The following is a 15,484-nucleotide window of genomic DNA, read 5'->3' as shown; positions in this document are numbered from 1 at the left end:
AAGCAATAATCATTGATACAACAGTGTCAGTTGATTTGAATATGGAGGAAAAAGGAAAGGAGAAAATCGAAAATACTAAGACTTGAAAAGGGGGATAAAAAGATTGTGGAAGTTGAGGAAGGTAGAAGTTGTACTTATTGTGATGGGAACACTGGGGTGGGGGGGTAGCGAAAGGATTTGACAAGTGGATTGAGAAAATTGGAATCCATTGCAATGTTGGAGTACTTTAAAAGACTGTCTTGTTGGGAACCGCCAGAATCCAGCAGAAAGTGCTGGAAGACTGAGAAAAGATGCTGATAGCCTATGTTCATTTGTTATGTTCCGCCCATTAATATAAAATCGACAATGCCAACAACCAGACACAAAAAGTGAATAATAATAATAATTATTATTATTATTATTATTAGTAGTAGTAGTAGTAGTAGTAGTAGTAGTAGTAGTAGTATTAAGCACTAGCCAGACCTCCGCTGTGTTTGAGAAGTTTTATTACCACACAAGCAAAAAGGCTCGAGATATAAAATCAACAGCATGTTCTTTGATATGACAGAGGCACGTTCGAAATGAATGTTTCTGTTTAAAGCACAATTGAAACAATGTATACATGGCTTCTTCATTTTAAACTTCAATTCAAGCCATTATCACCGTACAAGCAGTAAAGCCAGGTACATAAAATCAACAGCAGGCTCTTTGATACGATAGGGATGCGTTCAAGCAACGTCGGGTCTTCTTGATGATGATGATGATGATGATGATGATGATGATGATGATGATGATGATGATGATGATGATGATTCCGAGTTCACGCTAAAGAGGTTAAATAAGGCAGACAGAACAAGCCAATCAGAATAGCACAATAAACGTGATAATTCGAGTTAATTAATCAAGTGCAGCAAATGATTAACTTGTCAAGGCCGGAGACTAATTACACAACCCGCAATTCTGATAATTTTTTCAGATTTTTTTTTTTCAGAATATTTTCAGAATATCAAAAACATTAACCACATTCGAATAATAATAATAATAATAATAATAATAATAATAATAATAATAATAATAATAATAATAATAATAATAATAACGACAACAATGACGATATTAATAAGTAGAAGAAAAATAATAATTATAATAAACATAATAACAATATAATACTTATACCTATTAATAATAATAAAAGTATAATAAAATAATAATAGCAATATAAATACTAATAATACGATTAAAAAAACTCATGAGAATAATAGGCTTCGTGCATTCTTATTTAAGAAATAAAAATATATTCTAAAAAAAGTGTACATTTAGCTAAAAAAAATGCTGTTTTCAACTAAAGCTTTGACAGACAAAATGATATCGAAAATTAAAAACTTGACAGATGTCGTTTCAAACTAATGAATTATAGACCGACAAAATGTTGTTTTAAACTAATGAATGACAGACCGACAAAATGTTGTTTTAAACTAATGAATGACAGACCGACAAAATGTTGTTTTAAACTAATGAATGACAGACCGACAAAATGTTATTTAAAACTAATGAATTATAGACCGACAAAATCTTGTTTTAAAGTAATGAATGACAGACCGACAAAATGTTGTTTAAAATTAATGCATGAAAGACCGACAAAATGCTATTTCAAACTAATGAATGACAGACCTACAAAATGTTGTTTTGATCTAATGCCTGACAGATCAACAAAATACTATTTCAAACTAATGCCTGACAAACCAACAAAATGCATGACAGATCAGTTGAATTCTATTTCAACCAATGCCTGACAAAACACAAAAACAAAATGCTATTTCAATTTACAGCATGACATATACGCACAAATAATATTTCAAACTTAAGCCAAACAGATAGACACAAATATTATTTTAAACTTCAGCATAACAGACTAGCAAAATGATATTACAAGCTAAAGCATGACAGACCAACCAACTGACCAACAAAAGACCACGGATGCATCTAAAATGAACTAAAGAAGTAAAAAAATAAATGTTAATGTGTTTCTTCAATAAGCATGATCACGCTGCGAGAAGATGGAGATTTTGCTGGGGGTGGAGGTGCTAATCGTTAATTTGATCCATTTGAAGAGAGTTCCTGCAATAATCTGATTAATTAGGCGTTCGTTTCGGTGTAAAATCACATCTCACACAATAATGTTCGGATGTCGGTGGGGGGGGGGACATGCTGTTGTGCTTTTTGTGTTAATTTCAGCCGGGTGGAAAATCAGAAATAAAACAAAATCACAAAAATCAGAGTATTCGATTACGTACAATTTTGAAGCCGTTTTTTTTTTCTCTTTATTTTGTTTTTCGAAATAACTGAAGTTGCGTTTTATTAAAGACGTGTTTGTTAAAACAGAAAGCGTAATCATCGAATTTAGTAAAAGTTATTTCCAAAAATCTATGCGGCTAAATTGTGCATCCAATTTCTCAATTTTTGAAATGAGGATTAATTATTTGTATTATTGATATATTATAATTAGGGCTAGGACAACAGCATATTCTTTGCATTGTTCTGACCCTCGAGTGTGTATCCGTTAATATCTTATATGCTTTTTATATAGAGTGATGTGGTTCTCGGTTGATTAACTGTGTCTAATTGTGTGGGATATATACTCGAGAGTCAAAACAATGAAAAGAACATGCTGTTGTCATAGCCCTAATTATAATATATTTTATCTACAGGGTGGAATGATAAAATTATCGCTCACGAATAAGACAATATCGTTCCATTTCCGTTTGATGAAAACTGCTTTTATTTTTATTTTATTTATTGATTTATATATATATATATATATATATATATATATATATATATATATATTTATATAAAAAAAATGTATATATGTAAAAATAAAATATTTTTAACCTTTATATGTCTAATTTTAAATAAATATGAATGTAAATATACAAACTACTAATTATAGTGGGGGTGATAAGTAGTTAAATGGATTAATCCAAAGCTTATAAATACAAGACTGATAAATTAAAAAATGTATCCATTTCAAATGGATAGTACCAGTCAAGGATCCGTCACTTGACACTCAGCCCAACAGGTGAGGGGCCGGAGACCGGCCCAGCACCTGTTGGACTGAGGTACACCGCCTGGGTAATACCTAGGAGGTCCACCCTCCCAGGCCTTGCCACTGGGCTTTCCGGTGGGGCAAGTTTATTGCTTGCTGCCTGAGGCGCCCCGACCGGGGAATGCCGACGGGGTTACTCAGGCAATTTTTAAAATTGCAGGAGTGCCCCTCCTTTAGGGGAGCCTGCTGGGTTACCACTTTCCGGCCTTGTGCCACATTTTGCTGAGTGGACAGCAAATAAATATAATCCATTTCAAATGGATAGTACCAGTCAAGGATCCGTCACTTGACACTCAGCCCAACAGGTGAGGGGCCGGAGACCGGCCCAGCACCTGGTGGACTGAGGTACACCGCCTGGGTAATACCTAGGAGGTCCACCCTCCCAGGCCTTGCCACCGGGCTTTCCGGTGGGGCAAGTTTATTGCTTGTTGCCTGAGGCGCCCCGACCGGGGAATGCCGACGGGGTTACTCAGGCAATTTTTAAAATTGCAGGAGTGCCCCTCCTTTAGGGGAGCCTGCTGGGTTACCACTTTCCGGCCTTGTGCCACATTTTGCTGAGTGGACAGCAAATAAATATAATCCATTTCAAATGGATAGTACCAGTCAAGGATTCGTCACTTGACACTCAGCCCAACAGGTGAGGGGCCGGAGACCAGCCCAGCACCTGTTGGACTGAGGTACACCGCCTGGGTAATACCTAGGAGGTCCACCCTCCCAGGCCTTGCCACTGGGCTTTCCGGTGGGGCAAGTTTATTGCTTGCTGCCTGAGGCGCCCCGACCGGGGAATGCCGACGGGGTTACTCAGGCAATTTTTAAAATTGCAGGAGTGCCCCTCCTTTAGGGGAGCCTGCTGGGTTACCACTTTCCGGCCTTGTGCCACATTTTGCTGAGTGGACAGCAAATAAATATAATCTATTTCAAATGGATAGTACCAGTCAAGGATCCGTCACTTGACACTCAGCCCAACAGGTGAAGGGCCGGGGACCGGCCCAGCACCTGTTGGACTGAGGTACACCGCCTGGGTAATACCTAGGAGGTCCACCCTCCCAGGCCTTGCCACCGGGCTTTCCGGTGGGGCAAGTTTATTGCTTGTTGCCTGAGGCGCCCCGACCGGGGAATGCCGACGGGGTTACTCAGGCAATTTTTAAAATTGCAGGAGTGCCCCTCCTTTAGGGGAGCCTGCTGGGTTACCACTTTCCGGCCTTGTGCCACATTTTGCTGAGTGGACAGCAAATAAATATAATCCATTTCAAATGGATAGTACCATTCAAGGATCCGTCACTTGACACTCAGCCCAACAGGTGAGGGGCCGGAGACCGGCCTAGCACCTGTTGGACTGAGGTACACCGCCTGGGTAATACCTAGGAGGTCCACCCTCCCAGGCCTTGCCACTGGGCTTTCCAGTGGGGCAGGTTTATTGCTTGCTGCCTGAGGCGCCCCGACCGGGGAATGCCGACGGGGTTACTCAGGCAATTTTTAAAATTGCAGGAGTGCCCCTCCTTTAGGGGAGCCTGCTGGGTTACCACTTTCCGGCCTTGTGCCACATTTTGCTGAGTGGACAGCAAATAAATATAATCCATTTTAAATGGATAGTACCAGTCAAGGATCCGTCACTTGACACTCAGCCCAACAGGTGAGGGGCCGGAGACCGGCCCAGCACCTGTTGGACTGAGGTACACCGCCTGGGTAATACCTAGGAGGTCCACCCTCCCAGGCCTTGCCACCGGGCTTTCCGGTGGGGCAAGTTTATTGCTTGCTGCCTGAGGCGCCCCGACCGGGGAATGCCGACGGGGTTACTCAGGCAATTTTTAAAATTGCAGGAGTGCCCCTCCTTTAGGGGAGCCTGCTGGGTTACCACTTTCCGGCCTTGTGCCACATTTTGCTGAGTGGACAGCAAATAAATATAATCCATTTTAAATGTGGAAATTGATGAATCGCACAGGTAAAAAATTCATTTTTATACTATGAAAAGGTTAGTAATTGCAATTAAGAATAGGAAATTGGATAAAATTTTTTGTAACATGTCTTCTTCCTAAGATTAAGGGTGGTGGTGTTTGATCAACACTGCTGGGGAGCCATGAAGTAATATACTGTTTTGTTTTTAAATCCCCGAAACAGTGTTTCATGGTAAACAACTGATGATCCCTTGAAAAATAAAAAAATTGGTATTATAGTAAATTCGAGACAGTGATTGCAGGTGATTAAATGACTTACTGACTAGATGTTTTTTAACGAATGATAAAAAGTAATTTTTTGTATAGTTTCAAATGTTAAAAACTTCAAAGACTATATATATATATATATATATATATATATATATATATATATATATATATATATATATATATATATACATTGTTGCAGACCATCTACTAGTTGGCCAGTTGTGTACAAATCCCAAGAACGATAGGAGCCTTCTATCATGTCTGAAAGTGACACAATGTTCAAAGAACGAGATCGGAGATCGGAGATCGCCACTGTACAATTCGTGCTCTCTACCGATACAACTGTATGTGTGGTCTACAGAGTTTAGTTTTACTGATAATTTTAAATCAATAAATATTTATCATTTCATCGTTAATACGGACCATCGAAAAAGTAAGTTCTAAACAAAAAAAATCAAATAAAATTAAATTAAAAGAATCGTTTTTGCATTGGAAAATGGTAAAACCTTTTCCGATTCCGATACCCAATTCCGATCAATCGACCCAACACTACTAGCTAGTGAAGAAGAAGATGAATCATTATCATAATCAACATCATCTGTGATCATCGTCGGCCAGTGTCTGTTCAGCTCAGATCACAATAAATGACCCAAGATTGGTGCATTAATTGTAGTTGCAAGTGATGGTCGATCTTAAAAATAAACCATGGGAGACAAAGTACCTTCTATGCATCGAACAGGAAATATTGAAACAAAATAAAAATCTAGAAGAAAAAAAACAACGGGTGAACACGCTATCATGAAACATGTCATCTATAATATAAATCTCACCTGTCTGTTTAAATGTATGTATGTATGTATGTAGGGCGAATGAACTCTTTTTCTGGGTCAATGGCCAACTAGCACCGTGTATATTTGTGTGTGTGTGTGTGTGTGTGTGTGTGTGTATATGTGTATTGGAGTGGAGAGGGCTCCCGTAAGCTGTAGTGAAGGCAACCTTTCTAGGAGAAGCAAATCTCTGATTTAAAAAACCATAAAGCGGAAGACCAGTACCCGCATTAAGCTGGTCTGCAATTTAATTTGTTGCTGGCTATCTTGCTCTTGCTTGTTGCTGGATCTCAGCATTTTGAACCGAGAGAGAGACTTAGCTGTCGTACAAAGCTAAGACTCTGTAACATCATCTTTGTATAGATACTCCCTCAGGCATTTGGGCTCATGGATTTTAAATGTCTGAGGGAGTGGCACTCGTCTGACAAGACGTTGCAATCATCATGTATGTATGTATGTATGTCTAAAACTTTCGGCAAAGGCGACGGATTTTCACGAGATCGGTATCGTTTTGAAGCTCAATGCTTCGGGCGACAAATAAAAAAAAATTGGCTAAAAAAATTAATTCCTTCACCCTCAACTGGTCACTTTGCTACAAGGAGGGGTTGCTTTTTTGCCGATATTTTCGAAAGCCATCCCCTCTTTTCGATTGATTAGCCTTAATTTTAACCTTCGCTACTTCGTTTTTGGCGATGGGCGCAACAGCAAAGACGTCACAGTTTTTTTTTTCACGTTCTTTTCCTCTTTCGTGGTACGGGTTCGAACCTGCCTGCCTCCTACCACTTTTTTTGTTTTTGCTCAATACACACCTCGTAACACCCGGGCAACGCCGGGCACCCAGGCTAGTCTAAAAGAAAAAGGGTAGTTCATTCGAACTTTGGGGAGACATTTTGTCACTCAGAATCCAGGAAAATGTAAGATAGCATGTATGAGCATGTGTGAAAATATCAACACCAGTCAAATGATAGATGGCTAGCGAAGGTATTAGTAGCAACAGCCGCAGCCATTTGAGCACGTATGAAAATTAGTAGGTGAGCGTGGTCTTGCCTCTCAAGAAAAAGAAAAAAAGGACAGCATGTGGTCGGAGAGAAGTAAAGTGCGCATTGAAAAAGATGGGCGTGTAAAGTCGAAGATGAGAAACGCTCAACGTGTGGTCGAGCAAAGAAAGAAAAACGGGAGTCAGATAAGATGGACATGTGGCTCTATGGTGGCGGCAAGAGATTTCTAAGCTGCTATTGAGACCGTGTTTTTTTTTTTTTTTTTAATCTAATGGCTGACGAAATGAACAGTTAGTAAACGAATAAGAAGCAGTCATGGTAATAAATGCCTTTTACTCAAACAGAAAAAAAAGCCGAGTCGAATTTATTTAGTTTTGTTTGTTTGTTGTTTTTTTTTTGTTGTTTTTTTTGGACAGTACTAGACGGTGTGGGGGTCCGACAGAGGTTTGAATTGTAACGAACACGGTTCGCACATAACGGCCACGTCACAGAAAAAAGCGTTAGAAAACTAGCAAGTATATCTCGTCTGAAATAAAGGTTGTTTCTTCAAAATCTACGGGAACATTTTGTCACTCAGACTCCAGGGAAAACCATTACAAAACTAGCAACTGTATGTGTGTCGGTAAGAAGAGTGCTTTACAAATCCATCACATGAAGGCAATAACGGATTTAGTTAATAGATTGGGGGTGGGGGTATGTTACGGCATATCAACCCTTTTCAGATTTTTAAAAACCTTTTTTCCCCCAATTGTTCCTAAAATGAACAATAATTTTTTAAGTAGTGTACAAGACATAATTGTATTTCAAATTCCATCTTTATCACATACTAAACTACCTGTGACCCGTTGGGTCAGTATATGTTATAGTTAGCTATGGAATAGTGAGTATACAGAATTAATGTATAAACCGCAAAAATTGAATGCACACACGCGAGAAAACAAACGTGGCGACCAGCAAAAACAATACGGAATATATTGGATAATAAAGGTCTTAACATCATTGCCTTTAGATTAAATAAAAATTCGTTGAAAAAAATTAAAAAAACGAAAAGAAAAAATACAAGGAGAAAGTGTGCATAGTTTTTGTTTTGTTTGTGTGTGTGTGTGTGTGTGTGTGTGTGTGTGTGTGTGTGTGTGTGTGTGTGTGTGTGTGTGTGTGTTTTAACAGGCTTAAAAATATCAGGAAATAATATTAAGTATATTTTAACAGTGAAAACTTTTCAAAGCAAATCTTTAAAAAAAATTGAAAAGACACGTTTTGAAGTGTTTCAACGTATTTTGAAAATGTTTGGTACTTATGACCCAACCCCTACCAATTTCCCCTTTTCTGCCCCCTACCTCCGCCTCCAAACTTGAAAAAAAAATGCTAACGATTACATGTCTCGTTACGTCGCGAAAAAATGGGGTCTCATTTTCGTTAAATTTATATAAGAAAGTGTACAAGTCCGTCCGAGTTTTTGTTTTGTTTGCGTGTGTGTGTGTGTGTGTGTGTGTGTGTGTGTGTGTGTGTGTGTGTGTGTGTGTGTGTGTGTGTTAAAAGATTAAATATTTTTTTTTTTTTAGATCTTTTATATTATCTTTAAAGGCTGTTGAAATGTATTAGCTAAAAAAAAAAGTAAATTTTGATTTCTTTATAGGAGGTAAAATACGCTGGGTTGGGTAGTAAAAAAATACAAATATTTTTTTTTAATATGTAAATTGATCGAATATTTTTATTAGAAAAACATATTTGCTTTGTTTTTTTGTTTGAAAGAAATTCCAACTTGCAAAGAAAAATATAAATAAAATAATCGTAAATAATTTTGTACATAGAAAACGTATTTTTTTAAAAATCAAGTTCTAGTTTTAATCACGCACAACTTGGGTAAAGAAAATATTTTTTTTAAATATGTAGGTGCACCTGACAACCGCCTCCCCCTCACAATTTTTTTCCTTTTCGCATTTTCAAAAATTTCTGCGGATTATAGGATATAAAACTACCAGATTATAAAGATATTGAAAACAAAATCAATATTTGAAGATGTAGAATAGGGGTTCAGTTTCACATACAACGTTCTAGTAAATCGATCCCCCATTTTCAGAACCGATTTACAACCTCGATTTGATGTTAGCTCCTTCCTCGCTATTATTATTATTATTATTATTATTATTATTATTATTATTATTATTATTATTATTATTTTGTTTTTTTTGTTTCTTTTTTTTTTTGTTTGACTTTTTTGCTACTTTACACTTTGAGAAAATTCAATCTGTTCCTCCTCCGTCATCATTTTTATTTACTCTTCCCGTTGGCCCTTAAAGGGTAAGATGAAAAATTTTCAAGATAAAAAGTGATTTTGAGATTATATTGTCTTTTATTGTTTTGAAAAAAACATGTTTTTAAGTGAGGAGTGAAAAAAATAACACTCAGGAAGCCTCCAGAGCACTACTGCAAGCACTAATTAAAATTAAGGAGGCCCTACTAAAAGCACTACTAAAACAAAGTTTGTACCTCCATCCTACTTGAAGAAAAAATCATTTTTAAGTAAGGTCTGAAAAAAATCATCAGAATCAACACGAGCGCTACTAAAAGCAATAAATATGGTTATAAATATGATTATAGTTATATATTGTATATTTATATTTAAATAAGCTTTTTATTAACAACGGGGTTAAATTACGTTTATTTGTCAGTAAAACAGGTTTAAATAAGTTAAAACAAAATATTGTTGGCCTTGTGTATGATTTGAATAACAGCAGAGGCTTTTAATATTGGAATTAAGACAGGGCGGCTATGAAATAAGTGAGCAGACGAATTTTTTGAAACTGGAAGTCACAAACCCGGTGGACGGTTTAAGGGCAAAGCAAGCAAGACGATTTGAGTTTTATAATTATATAATAGATAGATGGATAGATGGATGGATGGATGGATGGATAGATAGATAGATAGATAGATAGATAGATAGATAGATAGATAGATTGTATATTTATATTTAAATCAGTTTCTTTTTTTAACTCAACAGGGTTGAATTACATTTGGTTTTAAGGAAAACACGTTAAAATAAGTTAAAACAAAAAAATATTGTTGATCTCGTGTATGCTTTGAATAGCAGCCATGGCTTTTAATATCGACTTAAGAAAGGGCGGTCATGAAATAAGTAAGCAGACGAATTTTTTGAAACCGGAAGTCATAAACCGTATGGACAATTTAAACGCCCAAGCAAGGAAACTGGTGTCAGTTTTATAATTAGATAGATTTGCAATAAACTAATTTGGTTTATTTTCAAAGTTTATTATTGCTTTCACATAAACTACAATTACTTATGTTGTCTTCAGGCTATAATAATGTTATATTTAAAAGAAATTAAATCGGAAGTAAATTCTATGGTTGGCAGGATAAAGTTGAATACAGAAAGATACTGAAGGAAATAAAAACTAGAAAAAAAAAATGAATATAGCCATGACATGGATCTATTATAGGAAAAAGTATAAAACAATCCTTTACAGCATGAATAGCTGAATTCTTAACGGTGTATAACATATCCGGTAAAATTATCAACTTTTTGAAGAAAATAATAGAGAAATGGAGACTGGAATCCATCTTGAAAAGTTTGGTCATAATAGAAATTTTTATGGAATTCCAACTTCCGATTTTTCCAAATTTGATGCAGATTTTCTGACTGATCAGATAGTTTTTGAGTTCTATGTCATAACTTCGAAAATACTTCATACAGGGTGGAACGATAAAATTGTTGCCCTAGTAAAGACGACATGATTCCATTTCCATTTGAGGAAAACCGGTTTCCTTTGTTTTAGACCATCTACTAGTTGGTCAGTTGTGTACAAATCTCAAGAGCAATGGGAGCTCTCTATCAGGTCTTAAAGTGACACAATGTTCAACGAGCAGAATCCGAGATGTGCCGCTGTACAACTCATGCTCTCTACCGATCCAAATGATGACAACGGGACCATTGCCAGCACCCTCAAAATGCATCGCTGGATTGCCACAAATAACAAGGATGTGCCCACGGTGAAGAAAAGAAAGTTTCCAGCCACGGTTATCGTCTTTGGTATCGTTTCAAGTGAGGATCATATCATGCCACTTCAAAGTGTACCTGAATATGCTGAAGAGTGTAGTGATTTCTTGGCAGACTCTGAGTGTTGCAGCAGGACTGGGCGCTGGCCCATAAGTCCAAAGAGACCCAGACTTGGCTTTAGAAGGAGTGCTACGACTTTGTACCCTTCTCTCACTGGCCTCCTCCTCCCCCAACCTGAACTGCTGGACTACTTCGTTTGGTCAACATGATCTCCCACAACACCAAAGCCAGCCTGACTGCCATCATTCGCTGAGTATGCATCGAGTTCCCGCTGTGGAAAAGTCATACTTCCAGTTCTGGACCCCTATCAAGGTGGCGATTGAGGCTGAAGGCGACTACATTGAATAGATGTCAGCTCTACTACATAATAAAGTTACTTGAATTTTTTTTTTTTTTTTTCAATAAAAGTTTTAAAATAAAGCTGTAGTGTTTTCTTTAAGGCGACAAATTTATCATTCAACCCTGATAAAATTTTGACTCATCCTTACGTTGTCAGACAGAGATATGCAGACTTATGACTGACTTATGCCTTTACTTTTAGTTATGCAAGGAAAATTATTATTTTTATTATAATTATTTTGTTTTAGCTGGGGATGGGGCATCCTACCAGATACTAGACATTCATCTACTATTTTATATATTCCAACCGAGATCTTTTTTAAGATTCTAACAGTCCCTTTAAGTGCAATTGTTTGTATCTGTCTTGCACTTGGTTCATCGTGTATATTTGCCAGGTAGTTTTTGAAACTCTTTTTTCATGAGTTCGGTTGGTCCTATAATTACTGGATGTCACAGTTTTTGCACTTTCAAATGAAATCAATGTGAAACAAACAATAGTAGTGGTTGTGACCCAACGAGTCACAGATGATGTAAAATACAAAACTGATAACTTGTGCCTAGTATTGTGTGACTCTCTTATTCGAAATTAATTTTTAAGACATTACTCTGTTGATCCAAATTCATTTCATGTTCTATAGATAGAAAAACTTATCCTGCCTTGATAGAGTTCAAAATAGACTTCGTAGCCTCGTAGGGGATGTCCTTTTCTCTTCCCTGCAACCTCTATCTCACAGAAGAGATGTTGCGAGTTTGTCTCTGCTTTATCGTTATTTTCATGGCAAGTGCTCGACTGAGCTTCAATCTATGGTCCCCCCTCGCCAAACTTTCACAAGAAACACTCGGCTAGCTGAAAACACTATCAATAATTCCCCCCTCTCTTTATCTGTGCCTAAACCTAAACGTAGATTCCATGAACAAAGCTTCTTTCTTAGAACTGCACGCCTGTGGAATTGTCTTCCGCTTTCCTGCTTTCCAGCTGACTACAATATGGTTGTCTTCAAGTCTAATATAAATAAGTTTTTAATGAGCCGTTCCATATAAGTTAACAAATTTACCGAATTTCCATTACTAACAATTACTATATTGTCCAATTGACTACTGTACACTCTTAACCCTTATCCTCGAGTGGTCTCTGGGCCTTGATAAGTGTTTGTTTTTTACACGGTGGTCACCACTTATCAAGGCCCGGAAGACACTCAGGGATAAGGGTCATTGCAAGTACATTACGTTAGTGTGGAGATTTGATGAAGTGTTTACTTAAGGGGGCAGTTCATTAGGAATTTCTTTACGTTGGACTTGAAGACATCCAGGCTGTAGTCAGGTGGGAAGCAGGCAGATGGAACAGAGTTCCACAGGCGTGCAGTTCTAAGAAAGAAGCTTTGTTCATGGAATCTACGTTTTGATTTAGGCACAAATAAAGAGTAGGGAAAAATTTTCACAGTGGATTCAGCTAAACGAGTGTTTTTCATGAAAGATTGGCGAGGGGGGACCAGAGATTGGAGTTCAGACGAGCACCTGCCATGGAAATAACGATAAAACAAGGATAGGCTCGCAACGTCGCTTCTGTGAGAGAAAGGTTGCAGGGTAGAGAAGAGGGCATCCCCCACTAAGCCACGAAGTCTATTTTGTACTCTGTCAAGGCAGGATAGGCTGTTTTTAGCAGCTCCTGCCCAGATATGGCAGCAGTATTCCATCCTTGGGTGTACTTGGCTTTTATATAGATAGAGAATTGCATCAGTAGTGAGATATCTTCTGGAGCGGTAGAAGGATCCCACCATCTTTCCAGCGACCTTGGCAACAGAAAAAGAAAGACTGACAGATTCAAGTGAATTTTTGGCATTATTGACTAGAAAATATTTTCTTGAATGTTAGGTGAAAGGCAGCCATCAAATATTATGGTTGTTTTGTGTTTCTAAACCAAATAATCACCGAACAAATGTTTTTGTTTGCTTATATTCGAAGCATATATGGCACAATCACATTGACACACCGGTTCTCGCCAGATCACCGAAGTTAAGCAACGTTGAGCCTGGCCAGTACCAGATGAGTGACCATTTGGGAAGACTAGACGCTGTATGTACCGTGCCAAGGCATAGAAATTTCGAGGTTGCTATCGGGGGGTGCGTCTAACTCACAGAGGGAGATAAACCCCTGAATCAAGATGGAAAGCAACAGGAAAATACTTTCTCTACTTGTGTTTCCAAGATTACCATGGCTCTACAATTTGGAGAGTCATGGTCGCCAACGCTGCTAAAACAGCAGAGCCGTATGAATGCATATTCTAAGACAAAGCAAATTTTTTCCACACTCACAAAAATATGTTCTGGTTGATATTCTGGTGGCTCCAACATTCGTCTGGGCATTTTGAATTCTTGGATGGTAGGTCCTCTTGGTTGCATGTTCTTCACGGGTGTGTTACGGGTGTGTCCGGGAGTATTGGATTTCACCAAATTCTATAAAATAAAAATCATTTGCAGTAGAAAACAGAATAAGAAATTGTATTTTCAAAATGAAGAAAATATATTTAAAATGACAGATTACAAAAACAAAAAAAAAATGTATTCAAACTGTTGGATGACCAAAAAATGTATTAAAATTGACAGATGATAAAAATTGGTCTTGGAAATGACAGTTGAAAAAGTACTTATTCAAAATAACAGATGACAAAAAACGTATTACAGAATCTTCCTGAAAAATATTAGCTGACAAATAAAAATAATGGGCACCAAACTGTTATCTCTACTTTGCTATGTAATTAAACGACTTTGATGCTCTATCACAAATATTTGGGGAAGATAAATTCTGCTACCCTTGCAACAAAATAGTAAAAAAAAAAATTTTTTTTTTAAATAGAAGGATTTTAATGATAAATCTAACAAGAAGATTGTTGTAAACAATATTAACATGAGTGATTCTTTATTTCTCCTCGCTCTCTAATACCTATTTCTTTTTGTACTAGCAGTTCCGCCCGTCTTTGCTCGGGCCCTATGTACTGTTCATAACTTCATGTGCATATGTATATATTAAAAAGTGTGAATATGTACGGTAATGCCTTTCTATATGGTAGGCTTCCTTAACTACCATAGAGAAAAGTTGGCAGAGACCGTAGACGTCAAATTCTTTTTAAACTTTCACTCCAATTTTGACCCCTTAACCTTTTCTGTTTTGGGTTCAAATCAAATTATAAAGTTAGATCCATGTCCAAGGAACCTATATCTAAAATTTCAAGTGTTTAAACCCAAAATTAGCAGAGGAGTTTGGTAGAGTTGGCCCTTTAACAGCAATATTTCTGGCCAAAACCTGATTAAAAAGATTTTCCCAAATCTCAATACTTCTTATGTCAAATGTCGAGTGTGTAGACCGAAAATTGACAGAGTTATTTGGTAGGGAAATGTACACAGACAGACAGACAGACACACACACTTTTATAGATATATAGATTACTAGCATTTCAGCCCGTCGTTGCCCGGGTGTTTGGATGTGTCTGTTGAGCAAAAAAAAAAAAGTGGAAATAGGAAGGCAGGCTCGAACCCGTACTGCGAAGGGGGAAAAGAACGGGGGGGAAAAACCTGACGTCTTTGCTGTTACGACCACCGCCAAACCGGAAGTGACTTATGCTTAAATTAAGGCTAGACAATCGAAAGGAGAGGATGATTTTCAAAAATATCGGCGAAAAAGCGACCCCCCCCCTGTAGAAAAGTGCCCAGTTTAAGGTGAAGAAATTAATGTTTTCAGCCAATTTTTCGATATTTGTCGTCTAAAAGGTCGAACTTCAAAACGATATTGATCTTGTAAAAATCCGTCGCCTCTGTCGAAAGTTTTAGGCAGACATGCAAACATACATACATACATAGATTTATATGTTGGTAACTAAAAATTTTCAACCCAAACCGATTAAAAAGCTTGCCCTATCTCTGAATACCTTTTATGTAAAATTTCAAATGTTTAGACCAGAAATTGTCTGAGTAATTTGGCAGAGATCGCAGTGGTCAATT

At 37.3% G+C, this 15,484-nt stretch overlaps 1 protein-coding gene across 2 annotated transcripts in view; it reads right to left on the bottom strand.

Annotated features, from left to right (window-relative positions):
* The window catches only part of LOC145263072 (cilia- and flagella-associated protein 221-like), a 521,858-nt gene that overhangs the window by 154,791 nt on the left and 351,583 nt on the right, over positions 1-15,484 (bottom strand). For both annotated transcript variants that reach the window (XM_080119938.1, XM_080119937.1), the window contains exon 17: positions 13,802-13,942. In XM_080119938.1, the coding sequence (XP_079976064.1) occupies positions 13,802-13,942 (141 nt within the window). The remainder of the gene's footprint in view (positions 1-13,801; positions 13,943-15,484) is intronic.

This window comes from Euprymna scolopes, chromosome 38, assembly GCF_053919585.1.
Source record: "Euprymna scolopes isolate OS-2025 chromosome 38, ASM5391958v1, whole genome shotgun sequence".
In the NCBI taxonomy this organism is placed as follows: Eukaryota; Metazoa; Mollusca; class Cephalopoda; order Sepiida; family Sepiolidae; genus Euprymna; species Euprymna scolopes.
Note: the sequence above shows the minus strand (reverse complement) of the source record. Positions and strands in the feature narration are given on the sequence as shown.